The sequence below is a fragment of the Chelon labrosus genome (genome assembly GCF_963514085.1).
Source record: "Chelon labrosus genome assembly, chromosome: 3".
Taxonomy (NCBI): Eukaryota; Metazoa; Chordata; class Actinopteri; order Mugiliformes; family Mugilidae; genus Chelon; species Chelon labrosus.
Genome location: NC_140339.1, coordinates 25,172,938 through 25,190,899, shown reverse-complemented (window position 1 = coordinate 25,190,899; position 17,962 = coordinate 25,172,938). Strand labels below are relative to the sequence as shown.

The 17,962-nt window shown below is 40.8% G+C and overlaps 2 protein-coding genes across 7 annotated transcripts in view; both read left to right on the top strand.

Moving 5' to 3' along the window:
- The window catches only part of nfat5b (nuclear factor of activated T cells 5b), a 32,793-nt gene extending 25,026 nt beyond the window's left edge, over positions 1-7,767 (top strand). For 4 of the 5 annotated variants that reach the window (XM_084541379.1, XM_084541377.1, XM_084541381.1 and 1 more), the window contains 5 exons: positions 504-636; positions 964-1,038; positions 1,264-1,361; positions 1,598-3,416; positions 3,609-7,767. In XM_084541379.1, coding sequence (XP_084397505.1) covers positions 504-636; positions 964-1,038; positions 1,264-1,361; positions 1,598-3,416; positions 3,609-3,841 — 2,358 coding nt within the window. In that variant the 3' untranslated portion in view covers positions 3,842-7,767. The remainder of the gene's footprint in view (positions 1-503; positions 637-963; positions 1,039-1,263; positions 1,362-1,597; positions 3,417-3,608) is intronic. The other variant, XM_084541378.1, reaches the window with a different exon arrangement.
- A 1,437-nt stretch (positions 7,768-9,204) lies between these two features.
- On the top strand, positions 9,205-17,472 carry LOC311485769 (lysine--tRNA ligase-like). 2 transcript variants are annotated; one of them, XM_084541382.1, is made up of 15 exons: positions 9,219-9,362; positions 10,000-10,167; positions 10,427-10,559; positions 10,665-10,830; positions 10,912-11,005; positions 11,194-11,380; positions 13,593-13,718; positions 13,959-14,078; positions 14,234-14,396; positions 15,196-15,369; positions 15,534-15,619; positions 15,696-15,781; positions 15,854-15,980; positions 16,086-16,229; positions 16,792-17,472. In XM_084541382.1, exons 2-15 carry the CDS (start codon positions 10,028-10,030, stop codon positions 16,861-16,863), a joined length of 1,818 nt encoding a protein of 605 aa, XP_084397508.1. In that variant the 5' UTR covers positions 9,219-9,362; positions 10,000-10,027; the 3' UTR covers positions 16,864-17,472. The 2 variants fall into 2 exon arrangements, with proteins under 2 accessions (XP_084397509.1, XP_084397508.1); XM_084541383.1 differs by lacking the exon at positions 10,000-10,167 and having other exon boundaries at positions 9,205-9,362.
- Positions 17,473-17,962: the final 490 nt, after the last annotated feature.

The window sequence follows — 17,962 nt, the reverse complement described above, 5'->3', positions numbered from 1 at the left end:
AGGCTCACATTACTAATGAACAGACATCACTTACGGTGCTTTTTCCTTTTTAGGTGACCATTTATAATAGCAGTCGTGTGGGTTTTTTTGATTGAATGAGGGAAAACTCGTCTGATACAGGAGCATCCCAGTTGAGTATAGGTGGTCTTTAATGTGACTCAGGACATATTGCTTTCAAACTACCATAGGAATGCGGACACATGCGACCCAAACCACCTCCAAATGTGGTCAGAGATCAGATCTCTCAAATGCGATCGTAGTGCATCCTGGGGGTGTTCACGCCTGTCTTTTACGTGATCGTATAAATCAGCTCGGATCTCAGTGCAAGGTCTAAACGAGCCCAGTCACAGAAGTGTGTATGTAGTTCTGCTGTCTGTTTTTAAATGTCTCATCAGCTCACCTTGGTAACTTGTGGCTTCCCTCAATATTATAACTCAGCTTACAACTTACTGTTGTATTCATTCATGTTTGCTGACTTTATTTTTTATCTGTTCATCCCAAAGAATCACTTGATAGTGAAGGTTCCTCCATACCAGAACCAGGCCATCACCTCTGCAGTAAGTGTGGGAATCTACGTGGTGACAAATGCTGGGAGATCCCATGATGTGCAGCCGTTTACCTACACTCCAGATCCAGGTTTGTTTGCATACATTTTGAGTATTAACATAGAAATTTGTTGCCAGTGTTACTAAACAGCGCCACCTACTGCTCAGGCAGTAGGCTCTAGTATTAACTTTCAGTGGTAGAATACAACAAGTTTCTTAACTCAGGATTTCCCTTTCAGAACTCTTATTCATCAACATTGTTATTTCAAGATATTTTCTGTCCATTTGGTGAAACATTGAAGATGTGACCTACAAACAAACTAAAATTAAACAATGTACAGTCTTTCCATTATTGTAAACATGGCTGTTAATGGTGATGATTTGAACTTATTTTCTTGCTTTGTGGACCCTCTTGCAGCAAAGAATGAGGTTCCTGTGAAGACAGAGACACCTTCTCCTGTGAAGACTTGTTCTTTTGATGAGCAAATTAAAGGTTATTTTTTTAACTATTATGCTGTCAATAACTGTAAGAGTTTAGCCAGTTTCTTTGTATTTCAGGAAACTTTACACTTATTTGGCTGCTATTTTTGAAAGTTGTGTATCTTGCACATTGAGTCAAGTGCCTTCATTATTTCCTTTTTAATCTCAAACTAGACTGTACAGCTGAAAATAAATGCGTATAATAATATAGTAATTGATCTTGCTCCTACAATTCTAGATGGTGCCTTGATGCCTTCAATATTGCCTTTAGTGAAGAGAGAAGATGTCACACCAATGGAGGTAACATGCAACCTCCAATCTTCTGGAGTATTTAAGGTGATTATAATCAGTATGTCCATTAAAATACCTCATTAATAATTATTACAGGATGAAAACTTATTTAAAGTTTTAATGTTGCAAATTACATTAACATTCATTTCATACATTTTTTTTTTCTTTTAGAGATATATTCGATGTGGTTCTAGGTTATTAATTATGAAATAGCACAGTAATGGTGTGTAACATGCAGGCAAAATGAGAGCTTTTGTCTAATGTTTATGTGTTTCAAACAGACTGGTGACATCTGTCCAGCCCAGCAGAACACAGACGTGGCGGTGGGACATCAAAATAAAAACAGGGCATTCTCCAACAACCTGTCTCAACCTCCAGGCGATCCTGACAAAGGCCAGACACCTGTTTTTACCAACACTGAGCCATTAAGCACTATCCAGAAGCAGGACATTTCTGCCAGCAGCTCATTCCCTGTGCCTGCAGAGTCCCTGCTCCAGCAAAGCTCACCCCAGTTCATGTTGGAGCCCAGAGATGGCCTCAGGCAGGAGAGGGCGGGCAGTGGCTCTGCAGCTGTGGGGCGACTCTGTGGGGAACCTGCATCCCAACAGCAACAACTGCCGCTGTTCCCTCCAGATGAAGTGGCACAGCTGGAGGAGGCAGTAAGACAACTTAAAGCCAAAGGGTTCTGTAGCTTACCACTTCAGTCTGACAACTCCATAACCAAACAGCAACACATCCAGCACCAACAACAGATCCAGAAACAGCAAATTCAGCAGCAACAACAGCAACAAATCCAGCAGCAGCAACTTCAACAGCAGCAGCAGCAACAGCAGCAGCAGCAAGTTTTGGAAAATTTACAGCAGCAGCTGTTTCAGTCACAGATTCAGATGCAGTGTGGCATGTTTCAGGAAACTTCCCAGAGCAAAAGTGCAGAGCATCAGGGCCCATCACAAGGGGTAGTTCCAAACCAGGGATCTCTTTTCCAGCCAGCCCAACAACAGCAACAGCAGCAGCAAGCAGCACTTTTTCAGCAGGCAAATGACCTTCTTTCTATTCAGACCAACTTCCTCCAGCAGACACCCTCTCACCCTTCACCACCCATGTTCCACAATCCCAGCTCCTTGGCTGAAACCCAAGATCCACAGGGGGCTATGTTTCAGAAAGCCTCCCAGGAGCAGGTCCAGGCTGCTCTCTTCCAAAGCACCATGACAGTGCTACAGTCTCCAGAGCAACAGCCTTCAACCCCTGGACTTTACCTCCCCCAGGCCTCCCTGCCCACACAGCTTACAACAACTAGTTCCCAACAACAACAGCAACAGCAGCAGCAGCAGCAGCAGCAGCAGCAGCAGATTGCCTTCCTTAATGCTCTACAGTCCTCTTCTCCTGAACCACAGTCAGTATTTCAGACCCAGGCCCAGATCTCCCCCATACAGCAGAGAAGCCCCATGGAGCAGCAGCCACCCTCCCAGCCACAGCCCCACACACAGCCAGCCCAGCAGGCTTCCCTTTTTCAGACCATCTCCCCACATCCATCTGCAAATGCACTCTCTCCAGGCCAGCAGCAGCAACAGCAGGCAGGCCTACTGTTTTGCAGCAATGCCTTGTCCACACCAGACCAGGCGTCCAGCCTCCTTTTCAGCAACCAGGGCCAGATGCCTCCCCTGACCAGCAACAGCATAGTTTCTCAAGAACCCCAAAACCCTTCTCTGCTCTTTTCTCAAGCCAACATGGTGACAGTTAACCAGCAGGATCGCTCTGAGCCCATGGCTTTAGGGAACCCTACTGATCCACGACAGCAAGTCATGTTTCAGGAGCAACAGCCTATGCAGCTAGGTGGCAGCACCAGCAACCGGCCAGAGCAGCCTGTGGGGCTCTTCATGCCTCAGTCTAACATGGCCTCTCTGCAGGGGGGACTGGCTGCTCAGGAGCTCGCACAGTCAGCCATGTTTGCCTCGCAGAATGGGGTGACAAACCTCCAGACAACCACCTCTTCCCCTGTTCAACAGCCAGGAACTTTGTTTCAGACCGCTGTGAGTGGGAGCATCAATCAGCCCAGCCAGCCTCAACAACCTGGCCTTTTTCTTTTTGGTATTCAAAATGGTAAGGCATTCACTCAAGTGTTCACAAAGAGTGATATGACTCTTTTGGCTCATTGATAAATAAATTCTTTCACAGTCTTAACCTTTGAACATTTAAACATTCCTTCAGATTCAGTACTCTGTAATCTATTCTAAAACAAAAATATATCATATTTCTTGTTTGTAAACTCACTTTTCTGTTCCCTCCTTGCAGAGTGTGGCCAGCTGATGAACACTCCTGGAAACACGGTGTCAGATCAGATAATAGCAATCAGTCAGTCTGGACAGAACCAAAGGGAGAGTGACGCACGCATCCAGTCTCTGCTCAGCCAGTCGCTGTCCCAGTCTGGGCAGGGCGGCATGTCTGCCCCTCAGAACATAGAGAAGATGGATGACCTGCTGGTCAGCATGCAGGAGCCAGGCAGCAACTTAACTCGTTCATACTAACCTTCATAAAGGTTCATGGATTTACCCTTTCTTTTTTACTGTTAATGTCTAAAATAATTTTTAGAGGCAGAAAGGTCCAAACATTGTTGGTAGAAAATACTCACAGGTAGACCTTTGTGGAATTAGCCCAGTTTCATGTGCTTTTATCTAGTCACTGAATTTTTTTCTCCCCTATAAACATAAAGATTTGATCTCTTTCAAAGCCAACGATTGGTCAGACAATAACTGTGAAAGAAGAGAATGAGAAGTTGGCAAAAAAAACGTAACTTTTTAACTTAATGACTGACTGACTGACTCCCCGTTGTGTGAAAATAGAGATGAACTCCAGGTGGAGAACAGCGTGAGAACAATTACGCTGCCATGACAGAAGTGGAATTCTGCCTCTTCTCCAGCTCTTCCTCTGGAAAGACAATAACATACCCAACAAGGAATTCATTTTACTTTTGAAGTTTTGTTTTTATCTCTTAGTAGATATTATGTGATGTTAGCAGAATCTTTCTGTTCTCGTGGTGTTCTCCAAAGTGTTTAGGGGTTTCCATGAATGGTGTTCCCTTTAATCATTTTTTTCTGTATTGTATGGTAGAAAGTATGGTATGGCAGGAAGATTTGGAAAGTGTTGTGTGTAAGTTTGAAGACTTCGGAATCAGTGACTGTTGGTTCGAAACTATGTTTCATTTGACTCAACAGTGCAGGAAGTGTTTTTAAAGATGGTTAGAGGAGGGTGAGAAATGAGAGGAATGAGGACTGTAGAAATGAGCAGATAAGATGCGTAGGCACAAACAAGTGTCTGTCATGTGTGTGGGTGCTTATTATGTCAGTGTTGTAGCATCTAGCATGCACCTGTAATATAAATTTATGCGCTATAGCTGTCTCTGATAGCTACAACATGACTTTGGTAATGATATGATATAGAAGCTGCTCAGTAGGTGCTGTCATTTACATAAGAAAAGTAATGTACAATTTGCTGTTTCCTGGCTAAATGAGTCTAATGTAGGCCTGACAGTAATATCTGCCAGTGTGACACTGCACAGGAGATCATCACCTCCATCTCCGTCATAGCATACACCTTTGTAATAAGGACAAGCATTTTAATACCTTACAAAGAGGAGTCTCTTAAGAAAGTGTGGTGGTGGAAATAAAATTTTTATCATGTTGGTCTTTGTGACTGCTTCTGTCATAAAGGATACAGCACGCTTTTGTTGTTAGCCGCCTCTTCCTTATTGTTTACAATAAGGAAGAGACATTTTCAAACAACGGTGTGGATCATAAAAAATTATCTCCACTCTTTTAAGCCAGTATCGTTAAATATGTCATAATCGGTTTCTTCAAACCAAAAATGTTTCTGATATTGTCATATAAATGCCATGTTACAACTATTACGATTACTAAACTACAACTATGAAAAAATGTGGATCAAGAGATTTTCGTTTTTAATAATGTGATTTCACTTGACATACACCTTTTGTTTAACTAAATCCATCAATAGTAGAGAGAGAGTAGAATGTAATATATTTTGCGTTTTTGTGTCATTTCGATGGCGTCATTCTGCGTCAGGCACGCATGAACTGGAATAGTATTCTCAAACCAGCTAGCAAAGAGCCTTTTCACCTGTTTTCTAAATGTGGTGGATTTAGTGAATGTTGACAAGAAGCAATAGTTAGTTTGCTACAGCTGCACATCTCATCCAGGTTACGGTATTAACATGCAGGAACAGAGCCCATTTTCCACATGTTTTTCTTGAAAGTGCAAACTGTACATGTTTTACAGACTTAATGTTCTCATCTGCTGGTGGCCTGTGGCCTCAGGACCAAAGTTCGACTTTGCCCAAGTCCTGATGACAGGCCAGTTTTATGGCTCGTGAACGATTTAATGTTTTTTTTCTTTTTACCGACTTGCGATTTAAGTTCAGTGTAGTAATAGGAAGATTTTATTGTTAGTGTCCTGCTGCCACCTTATTCTTTCTGTTTGTGTTGTGTTGTTTTGATTAAAAGAAACAGTTTGTGTCACATCTGGTTTCGCTGTAAGTGTATGAACAAGGGGCTGGTCTCTGATGATGATGGAATTATTTCTATCCTATGCCTCATTGTTGTCTGTGTACAGTTTGTTATAAATACATCAAAGCGGTTACATTTTATACACTTTAAAATCAGACACAGCTGTTGTTTTAGGGTGGAGAGTATGCAAACTTGACTAATGTGATTTGTGGAACTGTGATGTGTCAGTTTGAGCAGTCTAAGTTTTTTTTAAAGGGACCCTACTCCTGAAGGAAACCTGACTTTGGAGAAAAAGAGCTATTGGCTTTCTTCAACTTGTCAAATAGAAGAACTAATATTTCCAGTGTTGAGTATTTATGGTGTTATTGCTTTTGTCTGTAGAAAGATTTTTCTTTTTTAACTGTTTAGTATTTGTGCCTCTTTTCACATATCTAATTTATTTGTGTTGGTCGTTATCAAAATTGTTTCCCGTAATCACAGTTGTGTTTGTAAGTGTGTTGTTGACATTGATGTGATTCGGCCCCTGCTGATACTTTCACCTTGTGATGTTGGGGGTTTTACCTTTAAATTTCAGATTCCTCTGTGCAGTTACTCCTGTGGTTTTCAGGAGGTATAAACTTTAATGTATATTATCACATGTTGGCTCATGGTTTGTAATTGGACCACCATAGCCCTGTAGCTCTTTTTGACCAAATGACAGCATGACAAAATGTCACGAAACAGTTGGACCAGCAATTTTTTTTATTTCTGCAGTGAGTACAGGGCTAAATGTGTTTATAGAACCAGAATAGTCCTGGATACGCATACAGGGGAGGTAATTACTTTTTTGACAACTCATCATACAGTGAAAAAGAGGGAGATTGTTGATAAAAGTTCTTGTGTTTTTCTCAAGATGCCACAGACTCTTTCGCCATTTTTTGCAAAAGAACAAGATGTGGTTTTCTTTTAGCATTACCAGTAAACGAATTGAGTTATAGTTCATTTTTCACAAGCTTGTTTGTACATGTGCCTTGAGGAGATATTGTTGTAGCAATCAGACTGATGTTTTACCATTGCTGTCTGTTTAACACCCTGCTGTTCCAGCCAGCGACAATTAGCCCTCATTAACTAGAATGTTGAAAGCCATAACACTTAAAGTGTGCTTTAAATGCTCGACAACAGTGACCAGATAAATGTGGTTGTGGTGGATATATGTGTTGTGCAATTCCTGTCATGCATCTAACTTGGTTGTACTGAAGTATCCATCGCATTTATGTTATTCGACGTAGATGCAGACAGATTTTCTCTGAAACTGCTATGCAGCTAATATATCTTAAATGTAGATCTATTACTTTTTGAATATATATTTTTCTATATAGCCTCTCCCGTTTATAAAAGGAGAAACCAAAATAGATGTTCTTTCTATTATTTATGTTGCTTATTCAAATATTTTGTGATGCTTTAAGTGCCGCCTGAAACTGATTAAAAAGCAACATTCTCCACTTGTTGAAACAAAGGTCACAAATTTTTCCTATTGAGTTTATTTGGAGGCTTGCTGTTTACTGGTGCAGTGGTTCCCAGTCTCCCTGATACTGTCATGTGATTTTTGTTTTTCGGACCAGTAAAATGCATAGTTGTTTTTTTTTTTTCTGTACATTAAAACAGCAGTGCTCATTGGCATTTGTTTCTAATGAGTCTGACATTACTATTTCCCCCAAAACCGTTTTCTCGCTCTACACTTTTGTAAAAAGTCACTTCACTTCCAAGTCAGGGTAGAAATTTCTATTTTTGTTTCTAACCATGTGAACAACTGTCAAATAATCACCATAGGAAATAACTTTCTTTATTTTTGGCTTTAGTTGGGACATTTTTACTTCCATGGCAATTCATTTTCTGTAAACTATCTGTTATCTATATTAAAACAAGTGTATAAACATATACACTTTAAACTGAGCTGAGTTTTTATTTGACACAATTATTCTTACATACACCAAGCAGCCACAACATTGAAACCACTGACAAGAGAAATAAATGACACTGACCATCTTGTGACAATACAATCGTCTGCTGGGAAACTTTTGGATCTAGCATTCATGTGGATGTTACTTAGACATCTACCACCCACCTAGACCAGACCAGGCACCCCCAGTCCATTGCAATGACACTCCTTGATGGCAGCGTCCCCAGCAGGATGCTGGGATGGCACCTAGCAAAGCCCCCCACTAACTACATTCTGTTGCCAGACACCACGAGACACCCTCAGAAGACCCATTTCCATTCTCTGATGAGTCACAACTGTTTTGGAGGCACAAAGAAGACCTACACAATATTAGGAAGGTGCTCATATTGTTAAGTCTGATCGGTGTATATTAGTTGTTTACCATGCCGAAGCAGAATTTAAATAATAAAGCATAGATTAAGAATCTGGTGTGTTTGTCCTTTTCCTTGTATTTATTTATTTATTTTATTTATTTATTTAATAGGGACAGTGCACATTAATGAACATCTATTCAGACAGCAATAGACATAAATATGCCGAATCATAGCAACAATGATAATTTGCATCCCTAGGCAGGTAACACAAAAACATGGTTTCAAGATAGGGCAGGACAATAGATCACAATAATAGCACATTAAAAGACAGTACATTACTAAGCAAATAAAAGTCAGTGGTTACACAACCGGTTTGCTTTCACTGCTTGAGGTGAGCTTTGAAGGTTTGTAATGTGGGACACTCCCTTATAGGGTGATTCAACGATTTGGCATATTTACATCTGCCAGCGACCAACATGTAATACAATATTCAATGTCTGACAGAATCATTGAGTGTAAAAACATTCTAGCAGCACCAAGTGTTACGAAAGGTCGTATTTTAGACCAACAATACCCAGTGAGTTGGAAACCATATTATGACATTTATGCAAACCGTTGCATCAGAACACTCTGACATCCCAACATTTACTTTGTTTAAGTCAAATAACCAGGATAACATGGATATGTGGTTTAAAGCTGATTACAAATGAATTATATACATATAACGATAAAATAGAAGATAGAAGATAAATCAATGGATATCGAACACTTGCATCATTAAAGCAACCAACTACCGAACCGAAACTATACACGCACGTCTGACTCAGAGCGAAAGTGAGAGTTAGAAAAATAAATAGGACTGTAAAGCAAATTTATGTTTGATTGCACTAGACTACTGTATGGTTTCAAACGGATAAAATAATATTTATGGAAGATCATGTTTCTTATTTTGCATATACTTATATATAGTCGACAAACCGAAACAATTCAACTGCGTCGAACGTCACTAGTGACGTAACCGAACCACGCCTCGCTCAGCATCTCGTATATAGTCGATGCTCGGCACGGTGGCTCTTCACAACCCCTTCTTGGGCTACCGCGCATGTGTGGGAGCCTCGAGTGTCAGAGGACCGTCACTATTTGAAGTACGCGCACGTCCGTTGCTCTTTCCGAGCGTGCAGCATCAAGAACATGGCCGACGTGACAGAGGTGGACGGAGAGAAACTCAGCAAAAAGTGAGCATATTCAAGTCCTCCTTCGCATTTTCTCTATTCTCTTCTCCCTATACAGTTGTCTTTTCTGCACAGATGTGGCTCTTTCTACGGTTCCGACCGTTTCAGCGTGTCTATAAAAACCATTAGGTCCGATAACGAAAGCGTTGTGAAGGTCCCATATGGAGGCACGCTGCAAGCCTACACAAACCAAGATTCAGTTCGTTTGTGTCTCTGGGATTTGGAGTCCTAAACGTGATTTGAACCCACTCGCATGTGTGCTTTTGCCTCTCAGTAAAACTACAACATCAATGTCTTCTGCATATTTCTCATGTAATCCCGAGGTTTTGTAGCAAACATTTGACGTTTTCTAAATGTTGTACCATTTCAGTAGCAGGAAAGGTAGCCATTGCATATTTGCATGTTTTACAAATTACGATTATGTTCACTTTCTCTTCTCGTAACGCTGTAGAACCGGCCACACCCGGCTGTCAAACCGCAATTGTAAACCAAAAGTAAAACAAAAACTGTGTTCATTTCACTTGTTGCCTCACGGACTAGTGACCAGAAATAGCTATATTTCCGCAACAGTGTTTTGCCTGGGGGGCAGAAACCGCCTCTGATTTATGTGCTGCACACTGTCTTTGCATATTTTCCTCAGGTCTGTCTGCTGACTGTGGTAGTTCAGCATGCTGTGCCTGGTCAGAGCAGCCAGGCACCAGCTGTGCCAAGCCTTTGGGGTCAGGGGACAGTGGTTAAAATATGCACCCCCATGTACAGCTGCAGGCCCAGCTCAAATTTGCGGAAACCGCTGGAGAGGTGACAAAAGGTTGGTGGCTTTTCCATTCCAATGAGAAAAACAACCAACCTTTTGTCATCAGAGTAAATGTCTTCCTCATTCGTCCTTCTGCATGATTATTTGTTGTACCTCATAGATTGTGCCGTGCCTGTGTTTGTTGTTTAAACTTCAGATACCAGGATGGAATAAAAAGTATGTGCACCTTGAACAGTACAATAGATTTGAGTTGGGGTTTCATTAAATTATGATTTATAACTCAACTTTGATTGCTCTTATCTTTGATTATCAGTGAGCAGAAGAGGCGAATGAAAGCGGAGAAGAAGGCGGCCGAGAAGGAAGCCAAGGTGGAGCAGAAGAAAGAATCCAATGACGTGGCAGGTGAAGATGCCAGTGAGCTGGAGGAGGAGACGCTTGACCCAAATGTGAGTTTAGTGCATGTTCATTACATCTTATTTATTAATCATTTAATGAGCGTCGTTATTGTTTGTATCAACGATCATCTTTTTTTTTTTTCCCCTGTAACATAGCAATACTTCAAGATCCGCTCTCAAGCCATCCAGGACCTGAAGGGCACAGCAGAGGACCCGTACCCACACAAGTATAATGTAGACTTGTCACTTACAGACTTCATCCAGAAGTACAATCATCTCCAGCCAGGAGACCAGCTGACAGATGTTGTTATGAGCGTGTCAGGTAACAAGAGTTGTTCACAATTTGTTCTGTATGTAATCTAGCAACAGATCCCTTGTTAAACTTGATAACTTTGTTTGGTAGGCCGTGTCCATGCCAAGAGGGCCTCTGGTGCCAAGCTGATTTTCTATGACTTGCGAGGGGAAGGTGTCAAGTTGCAAGTTATGGCAAATTCAAGGTACAGTACTGAAAGTGTTTTAATTTTCAGTTGTCTCGTTACATAAAAAACAGAAGCAGATTTGTTCATGGTGGCATGGGTGGAGCTCTAGAGGTACATGCTGTATAATTGCACCTCTAACTACTCTCTTCATGTGGACACTGAAGTGTACAGTGGGTTGATTTGTGTATTTTCTCCAACTTTGCCAGGAACTACAAGTCTGAGGAGGACTTTGCGGCCATCAACAACAAACTGCGGCGAGGCGATGTGATTGGTGTCCGCGGTAACCCAGGGAAGACCAAAAAAGGGGAGCTGAGCATCGTTCCCGTTGAGATGACCCTGCTGTCACCATGTTTGCATATGTTGCCCCATCTCCACTTTGGGCTCAAAGACAAGGTAATGTCCACTGAGTTAGGGTGCTTTCTCACCTATATTTCCTTCTGATTCAGGGAGCATTTGATGAAATATTTTTACAATATTCCGTTTAACCTTGGGTTGGTTCGTATTCAATGAGCAATCAAGACAAAGTTCTGAAAAGAGCTCAACAGTATGTTCTTGCAAACAGTAAGTGGTCATAACTTTGCAGGAAAAAATTGATTACAGCAAATAATATAATCAAAAATGAAGCATCAGTCAACTTCTGACTGTGGACACTGGCATTTATGCTGTTCTGTGGTACGTGTACCAGTGTTCTGCATATGAACAACATTTTCAGTCTTACCAAGGCTATGTGTAGAGATCAACGTTTATGTATATGCAATGAGAGTGCACACTATTGCTGCCTCTGTCCGGTGAGCTGCAGTGCACACTCTTCCAAAGACGCATCAGGTGAACTGTCTGGTTATATAATTACAAAGTATTCGTATCTGAGGCGTAGCCATGCATACCTTGTGTTCACACTGCATATGCACCACTCTTCCACCGTTGGATTTGATGAATAGAGTGTTTGATCGCTGTGTTCAAACACTCCCAAATTAACCGACCTGAGGGACGCTTTCGGTTTTAGAACCTGTCATGCAAAAGCCATGCAAATAAAATGAAGAGACAACGGTTAAACGCAAAGATTAACAAATATTTTTAAACAATAAAGTCTGCGACCCACCCATAAGATTGAGATGAAGTTTGTGTGGGAGTATCAGTATGTCTGTCGTTGGGTGCATGGCGTCTGTGTATTGTTGCAAGGTGTGAAGATAAAGTAAGTATGCCAAAGCCAACGGAGCAAAAACGCGATACACAAACCACAACCTAGCGAGAGATGCCTTGCACATTTGCCCTCTTTTTCTAAAAGAGACTAAATAACCTGTATCTCCAAATACTTAATTTAGAAAGTGACATCCAACAATAAAAACTGCAAGCATATGTCTCAAACTTTGGGGACAAAGTTTTTTTTGAAGCACTTGCAGTATGAAATATGTGCACAGGAATATTAACTCCTGGCCGAACAAGAATTAGTTGTACACAAACCGGAATTCAGTTCGTTTGTGAGATTTGGAGTCCTAAATGTGATCTGAACCCACTAGCATGTGTGCTTTTGCTTCTCGGTAAAACTACAACATCAATGTCCTCTGCACATTTTTCATGTAATCCCGAGGTTTTCCATTTTTGTAGCAAACATTTGACGTTTTCTATATGTTGCACCATTTCAGTAGCAGGAAAGGTAGCCTTTGTATATTGGTATTTTACAAATTAGGTTTATGTTTACTTTCTCTTCTCGTATCGCTGTAGAACCGTTCACACCCACCTGTTAAACCTCAATTGTGAAACAAAACTGTTTATTTCAATTGTTGCCTCACTGACTAGTTACATTCTCTGTCGACAGTATTAACCAGAAATGGGTATATTTCCACAGCAGTGTTTGGCCTTGGGGCAGAAACCGCCTCTGTCTTTGTATATTTTCCTCAGGTCTGTCAGCATGCTGTCCCTGGTCAGAGCATCCAGGCACCAGCTGTGCCAAGAATTAGTTGTTGTTGTTGTTGTTGTTGTTTTTTAAATTACAATTTAACAGCAAAAATTATGCATAGTTTGGTTGTTACTGAGGTATTCCATAGTAGACTCAAGTCAACTCTCCCAGTCTGTTTCTCTATCAGAGCCAACCCACACTTGACTGATAACACTTGAAAAAGAATTGTTTCTTAATGATTTTCTCCTGTTGGTCAGTTGATGTTTATCTGAATAGTTTTTAGTCTGTACACCCAAACTTGCCCAACAACTTTGCATCAGCCAACTGCTGTTTTGGTTGTGTTGGTGAATACATGGTAGCCATGTTGACTATTGAAGGAGAGTGAGTGTGATGTCACAGTTTGATCTCACAACCAAGAATGCACCGACATTGATAGTTCTGGTATATTTGGTACAATGTAACCAGAAAGAATGAGGACACATGACATCCTCTTCTTATCAAAGATTGAAGAATCTGATAAAGAGTGGTTTCATTTTCACATTAACCCACTTTGGCTGTAGGTCCAAAGGGGCCTCAAACCTTTATTCTGTTAAAATGATGTTATTATTACTGCAATTTGGTCACAACACCCTGTGGTCATAGGAAGAAGACAAAAAACCTGTTGTTACTTATGTTATTCAGCATTTTTTTGAATTCTTTCTCTCAAAGGAAACACGGTTCCGCCAGCGTTACTTGGATCTGATTCTCAATGACTATGTCAGACAGAAGTTTATAACCCGCGCCAAAATCATCACATACCTCCGCACCTTTCTGGATGAGATGGGATTTTTGGAGGTGGGTAAAGCCATTTGTTGTGTATTGGAACAGCGAAGTTTTCTACATCATAGTACAGCAACATTAAACAACATATCTAAAGTCTTAAGCTTAAGTGAAAAATATTGTATTTATGCTTGAACTTGAACAATGTTGGGATTTTATTAAAGAATACCTAATAGTTTCTACATGTATTTATCATTTGAGGCAGCTGGAATTAGCCAGTGCAAGCTTTGAATTAAAGTTTTGCTGTTGCTTTAGATTGAGACGCCAATGATGAACATTATTCCTGGAGGAGCAGTGGCCCGTCCATTTGTTACCTACCACAACGAGCTGGATATGAACCTGTACATGAGGATTGCTCCTGAGCTTTACCACAAGGTAATATGCTTTTTTTAATGAGTAAGGCTTCCAGAGGGAATATTTTGGTAAATTTGTATTTTTGATCAATAATTTTATAGAAACACACTGAAGGGCTCTTGTTGTACTTTTCTCAAGCATCAAAATATGTATGCTCTCCTTTAAATCTCGTACAGATGCTCGTGGTCGGTGGAATGGACAGAGTGTATGAGGTCGGCCGTCAGTTTAGAAATGAAGGCATTGATCTCACTCATAACCCAGAGTTCACCACCTGTGAATTCTATATGGCGTATGCTGATTACCATGACTTGATGGACATCACAGAGAAACTGCTCTCAGGTAAGTGATAGTCGACTGGATTTTTGAATCCAGGTATCAAATAGTTTGCTGCTTTACCTGTCAGGGATTCATGTAAAAAAAAAAAAATGTTGCCACTGGCAGACTGCAGGTCTGTCTTTAACATCTGAGAGGTGGTTTACACCGATCAGCCACAACTTTATGACCACTGACAGGAGAAGTAAATAACATTGACCATCTTGTGACAATTCAATGTTCTGCTGGGAAACTTTGGACCTGGCATTGGTGTGGATGTTACGTAGACACCCACTTAGACCAGACCAGGCACCATAGCAATGACACTCTTTGACGGCAGCATCACCAGCAGGATGCAGGGATGGCACCTAGCAAAGGCCCAAGGGCCTGCAAAGGCCCCACTAACAACATTCAGTTGCCAGACACCACAGGACACCCACATAAGACCCATGTCCATTCTCTGATGAGTCACAACTGTTGTGGAGGCACAAGGGAGACCTAGACAGTATTAGGAAGGTGGTCATAATGTTATGCTTGATCAGTGTATACTTGTTTTAGTTGTTACCTTGCTGAATCTCCCTTCCCGAATACTGGGCCATACTACGGATGGTAGTTTTTCACAGTACTTTAGTTTTCAGTGCAGTGAAATGTTTGAAGTGCAGATATTTTCTATAAATATATATTTTAATCTGTGTAGTTATGTCATTGAAGGTAATTCTGTGACAATAAGTTCTATTTTTGGTTAGAGCTTTCTCAGACATGTCAAAATACAGTAAATAAATAGAAAATTGCTCTTCCAAACTTAATCATTCCCTGTTTTCTGCAGGAATGGTGAAGCACATTACTGGAGGATACAAGGTGACTTATCACCCTGATGGCCCCGAGGGGCAGGCCTACGAGATTGACTTCACCCCTCCATTCAAAAGAGTGAGCATGACACACGACCTGGAGAAAATCATGGGTGTCAAATTCCCCCCGACTGACAGCTACGACAGCGATGGTAAGAAATGTAGGGATGGACTTCATGTGAGAAAAGGTCTATGTGCTCTCTCAACAACCTTCGTCAGGCACTTAACTGGACATTTAGATTTCATTAGGCAACCTGCATAGGTATTTATGCCTCAATCCATTGAACTGTTCTGTCTTTCACAATTTTGTCTTCAGAGACGCGTAAATTCTTTGACGACCTGTGTGCCCAGAAAGGAGTTGAATGTCCTCCACCTAGGACCACTGCCCGCCTCCTTGACAAGGTCTCTGTTCACCAAATACACACAGTTCATATTTTTACTTTCCTGTACTAATGAGTTTTTTTTCTCTTCTCTGCAGCTGGTTGGAGACTTCCTAGAGGTCACGTGCATCAACCCAACATTCATCTGTGATCATCCTCAAATCATGAGCCCCTTGGCTAAATGGTGAGGAACACTTTCATATTTATTTAAAAATGTAAATTTAGGTTAGTACTAACACTTCCTTAACTGTTACAGGCACAGATCTGAAAAAGGCCTCACGGAGCGTTTTGAGCTCTTTGTGATGAAGAAGGAAGTCTGCAATGCCTACACTGAGTTGAATGATCCAGTCAGACAAAGAGAGCTCTTTGAGCAGCAATCCAAGGTGTGTGAGAATCCAAAATGACTTGATACGGTGTCCCATTATCTACCGTTTTCAGTGTATATATACGAGTATGAACACTAATTATTTGAGGCGGATCTTTTTCAGGCCAAAGCTGAGGGAGATGATGAGGCCATGTTCATCGATGAGACCTTCTGCACAGCACTGGAATATGGTCTACCACCAACTGCTGGTTGGGGAATGGGCATCGATCGTCTCACTATGTTCCTCACTAACTCCAACAACATCAAGGTGAAGTTTTTCATGTGAATCATAATGAACTCATGCAGTCCTTAACAAGTTCTCATACTTGACCAAAATAAGAAAATGAAGGTATATTAAATCTAAAGTCGTTGCAGAGGTTCGGCCCCAGATTATCAGGGTTTTAAAGATCCACTCTTAAACCACTCACGCAATCATCAGAGCCATCACAGTTGTTATCAGACATGTTTGACATGTTGACCAACTAGTTTCTCATCCACACTCTTTTAGCCTTCTGCTTTTGTTTATCGTCTCTGCATGGTTACTGCCACCTACTGGACTTGAGTGCTTCAGTGAACAACTTTGTGTAAATCTACAGCACAATTGTTGCAGTGGTGTGTTTGAGTTTGAGATTAGAGAAGATTATTTGTACTGGTGGTATGATGCAGAGAGATTTCAAACACAGGCAGGATTTAGAACCATTTGTACGTCTGAGCTCTCTACGACCTTCACAGGACAAGCAGTTACAGAAGAGGAATGAATGAATGCAAGTCTGAGCCCAACGTCAGAGAAACATTATCTCACAGCTGACAGTTCTTTTGTTCTTCTGCAGGAGGTGTTGCTGTTCCCTGCAATGAAGCCTGAAGACAATAAGCCAGCGCCCTCAGATGGCACCTCCGTGTAATGACATGCTCTGAAGGAGTCAGCAAGAAGTACAAGCCTTTACCTCACTGTGGTCATCGGTGGAGACTTCGGGTTTTTTGTTTTATCAATGTTAGTTTGCCAGATGTTTAATGATCAGTAAGGGAAGTCACCTTGGCTCAATTACATGGTTGATTGGGAAACAGTTATAACTGCTTTTCTTTCTCTTTTGTATTTCTTACACTTTTGCCATTATATTTGCTGTGTCCTCCTTGTTCGACTGTAGGGAGGCATTTTAATCCTCTTTGTCATCCAAACCAGGAATGGATGTTATTTGATCAGGAAGCCATTTCATGTGCTGTTGTATGCAGACTTGAATGTGATACTTCTGAATATACTTTGAGCTACTTCAGGAGGTACCTGATTTGGTCGACCATCATCTGGATACACTCCACATAATCATAAATCTCTAGTCCCTCTAATACTTGAAGGGTTCTCAGTATATTCATCTGTTTTTACCAGGTCTGCTTGTATTTCTGCTTGTATTTCTCATCTAAGGTTTTTCACAGTGGACTCCACAAATACAATATTCATCTGCCAAGAAGATTTAAGATTTAAAGAGGTATGCTTGAATAAAATGCATAAGAAGCTCTCTCTTGTGGATTTTGTGGTCTGATTTTCATGAAAACGATAAGTCAGCCTGGAGCGATGCTATAGTCTTAAAACACATTTTAACACATACTTCACAATTGTCTTTTTTGACATAATGGTTTTAGGAAAGTGATATTTTTAACTTTCAAATTCTGAATGAAAGCAGGCCTCTTGTTCAGTGCATAATGTATGTTCTTAACACTTCTATAACCAGTGTTTTGGATGGTTAGGGTTCTTGGTCATATATGGAAATGTGACATCAACAAGAGAGAAACCTAAATATGAGGCTTCTGATGATAATAATCTGATGATAATAATCTCTCTAAATTATATCTCAACAAATGTCTTCACAAATTTTTATGATCATGTGATCAGTTTCTGTCTCTGAAGGACATAAATAATCACTCATAACTCTCACTAAGAGAGTTTTGTAGGTTGGTCATACATGCACTGACCTTACATTTAAAAAAAAAAAAAAAAACTACACTAAA

Coding starts and splice junctions, on each gene's coding strand:
- LOC311485769 (XM_084541382.1), top strand. CDS start 10,028: ATGCTGTGCCTGGTCAGAGCAGCCAGGCACCAGCTGTGCCAAGCCTTT. Junction 14,397..15,195: donor CACAGAGAAACTGCTCTCAG/GTAAGTGATAGT, acceptor TGTTTTCTGCAG/GAATGGTGAAGCACATTACT. Junction 15,981..16,085: donor TCTTTGAGCAGCAATCCAAG/GTGTGTGAGAAT, acceptor GATCTTTTTCAG/GCCAAAGCTGAGGGAGATGA.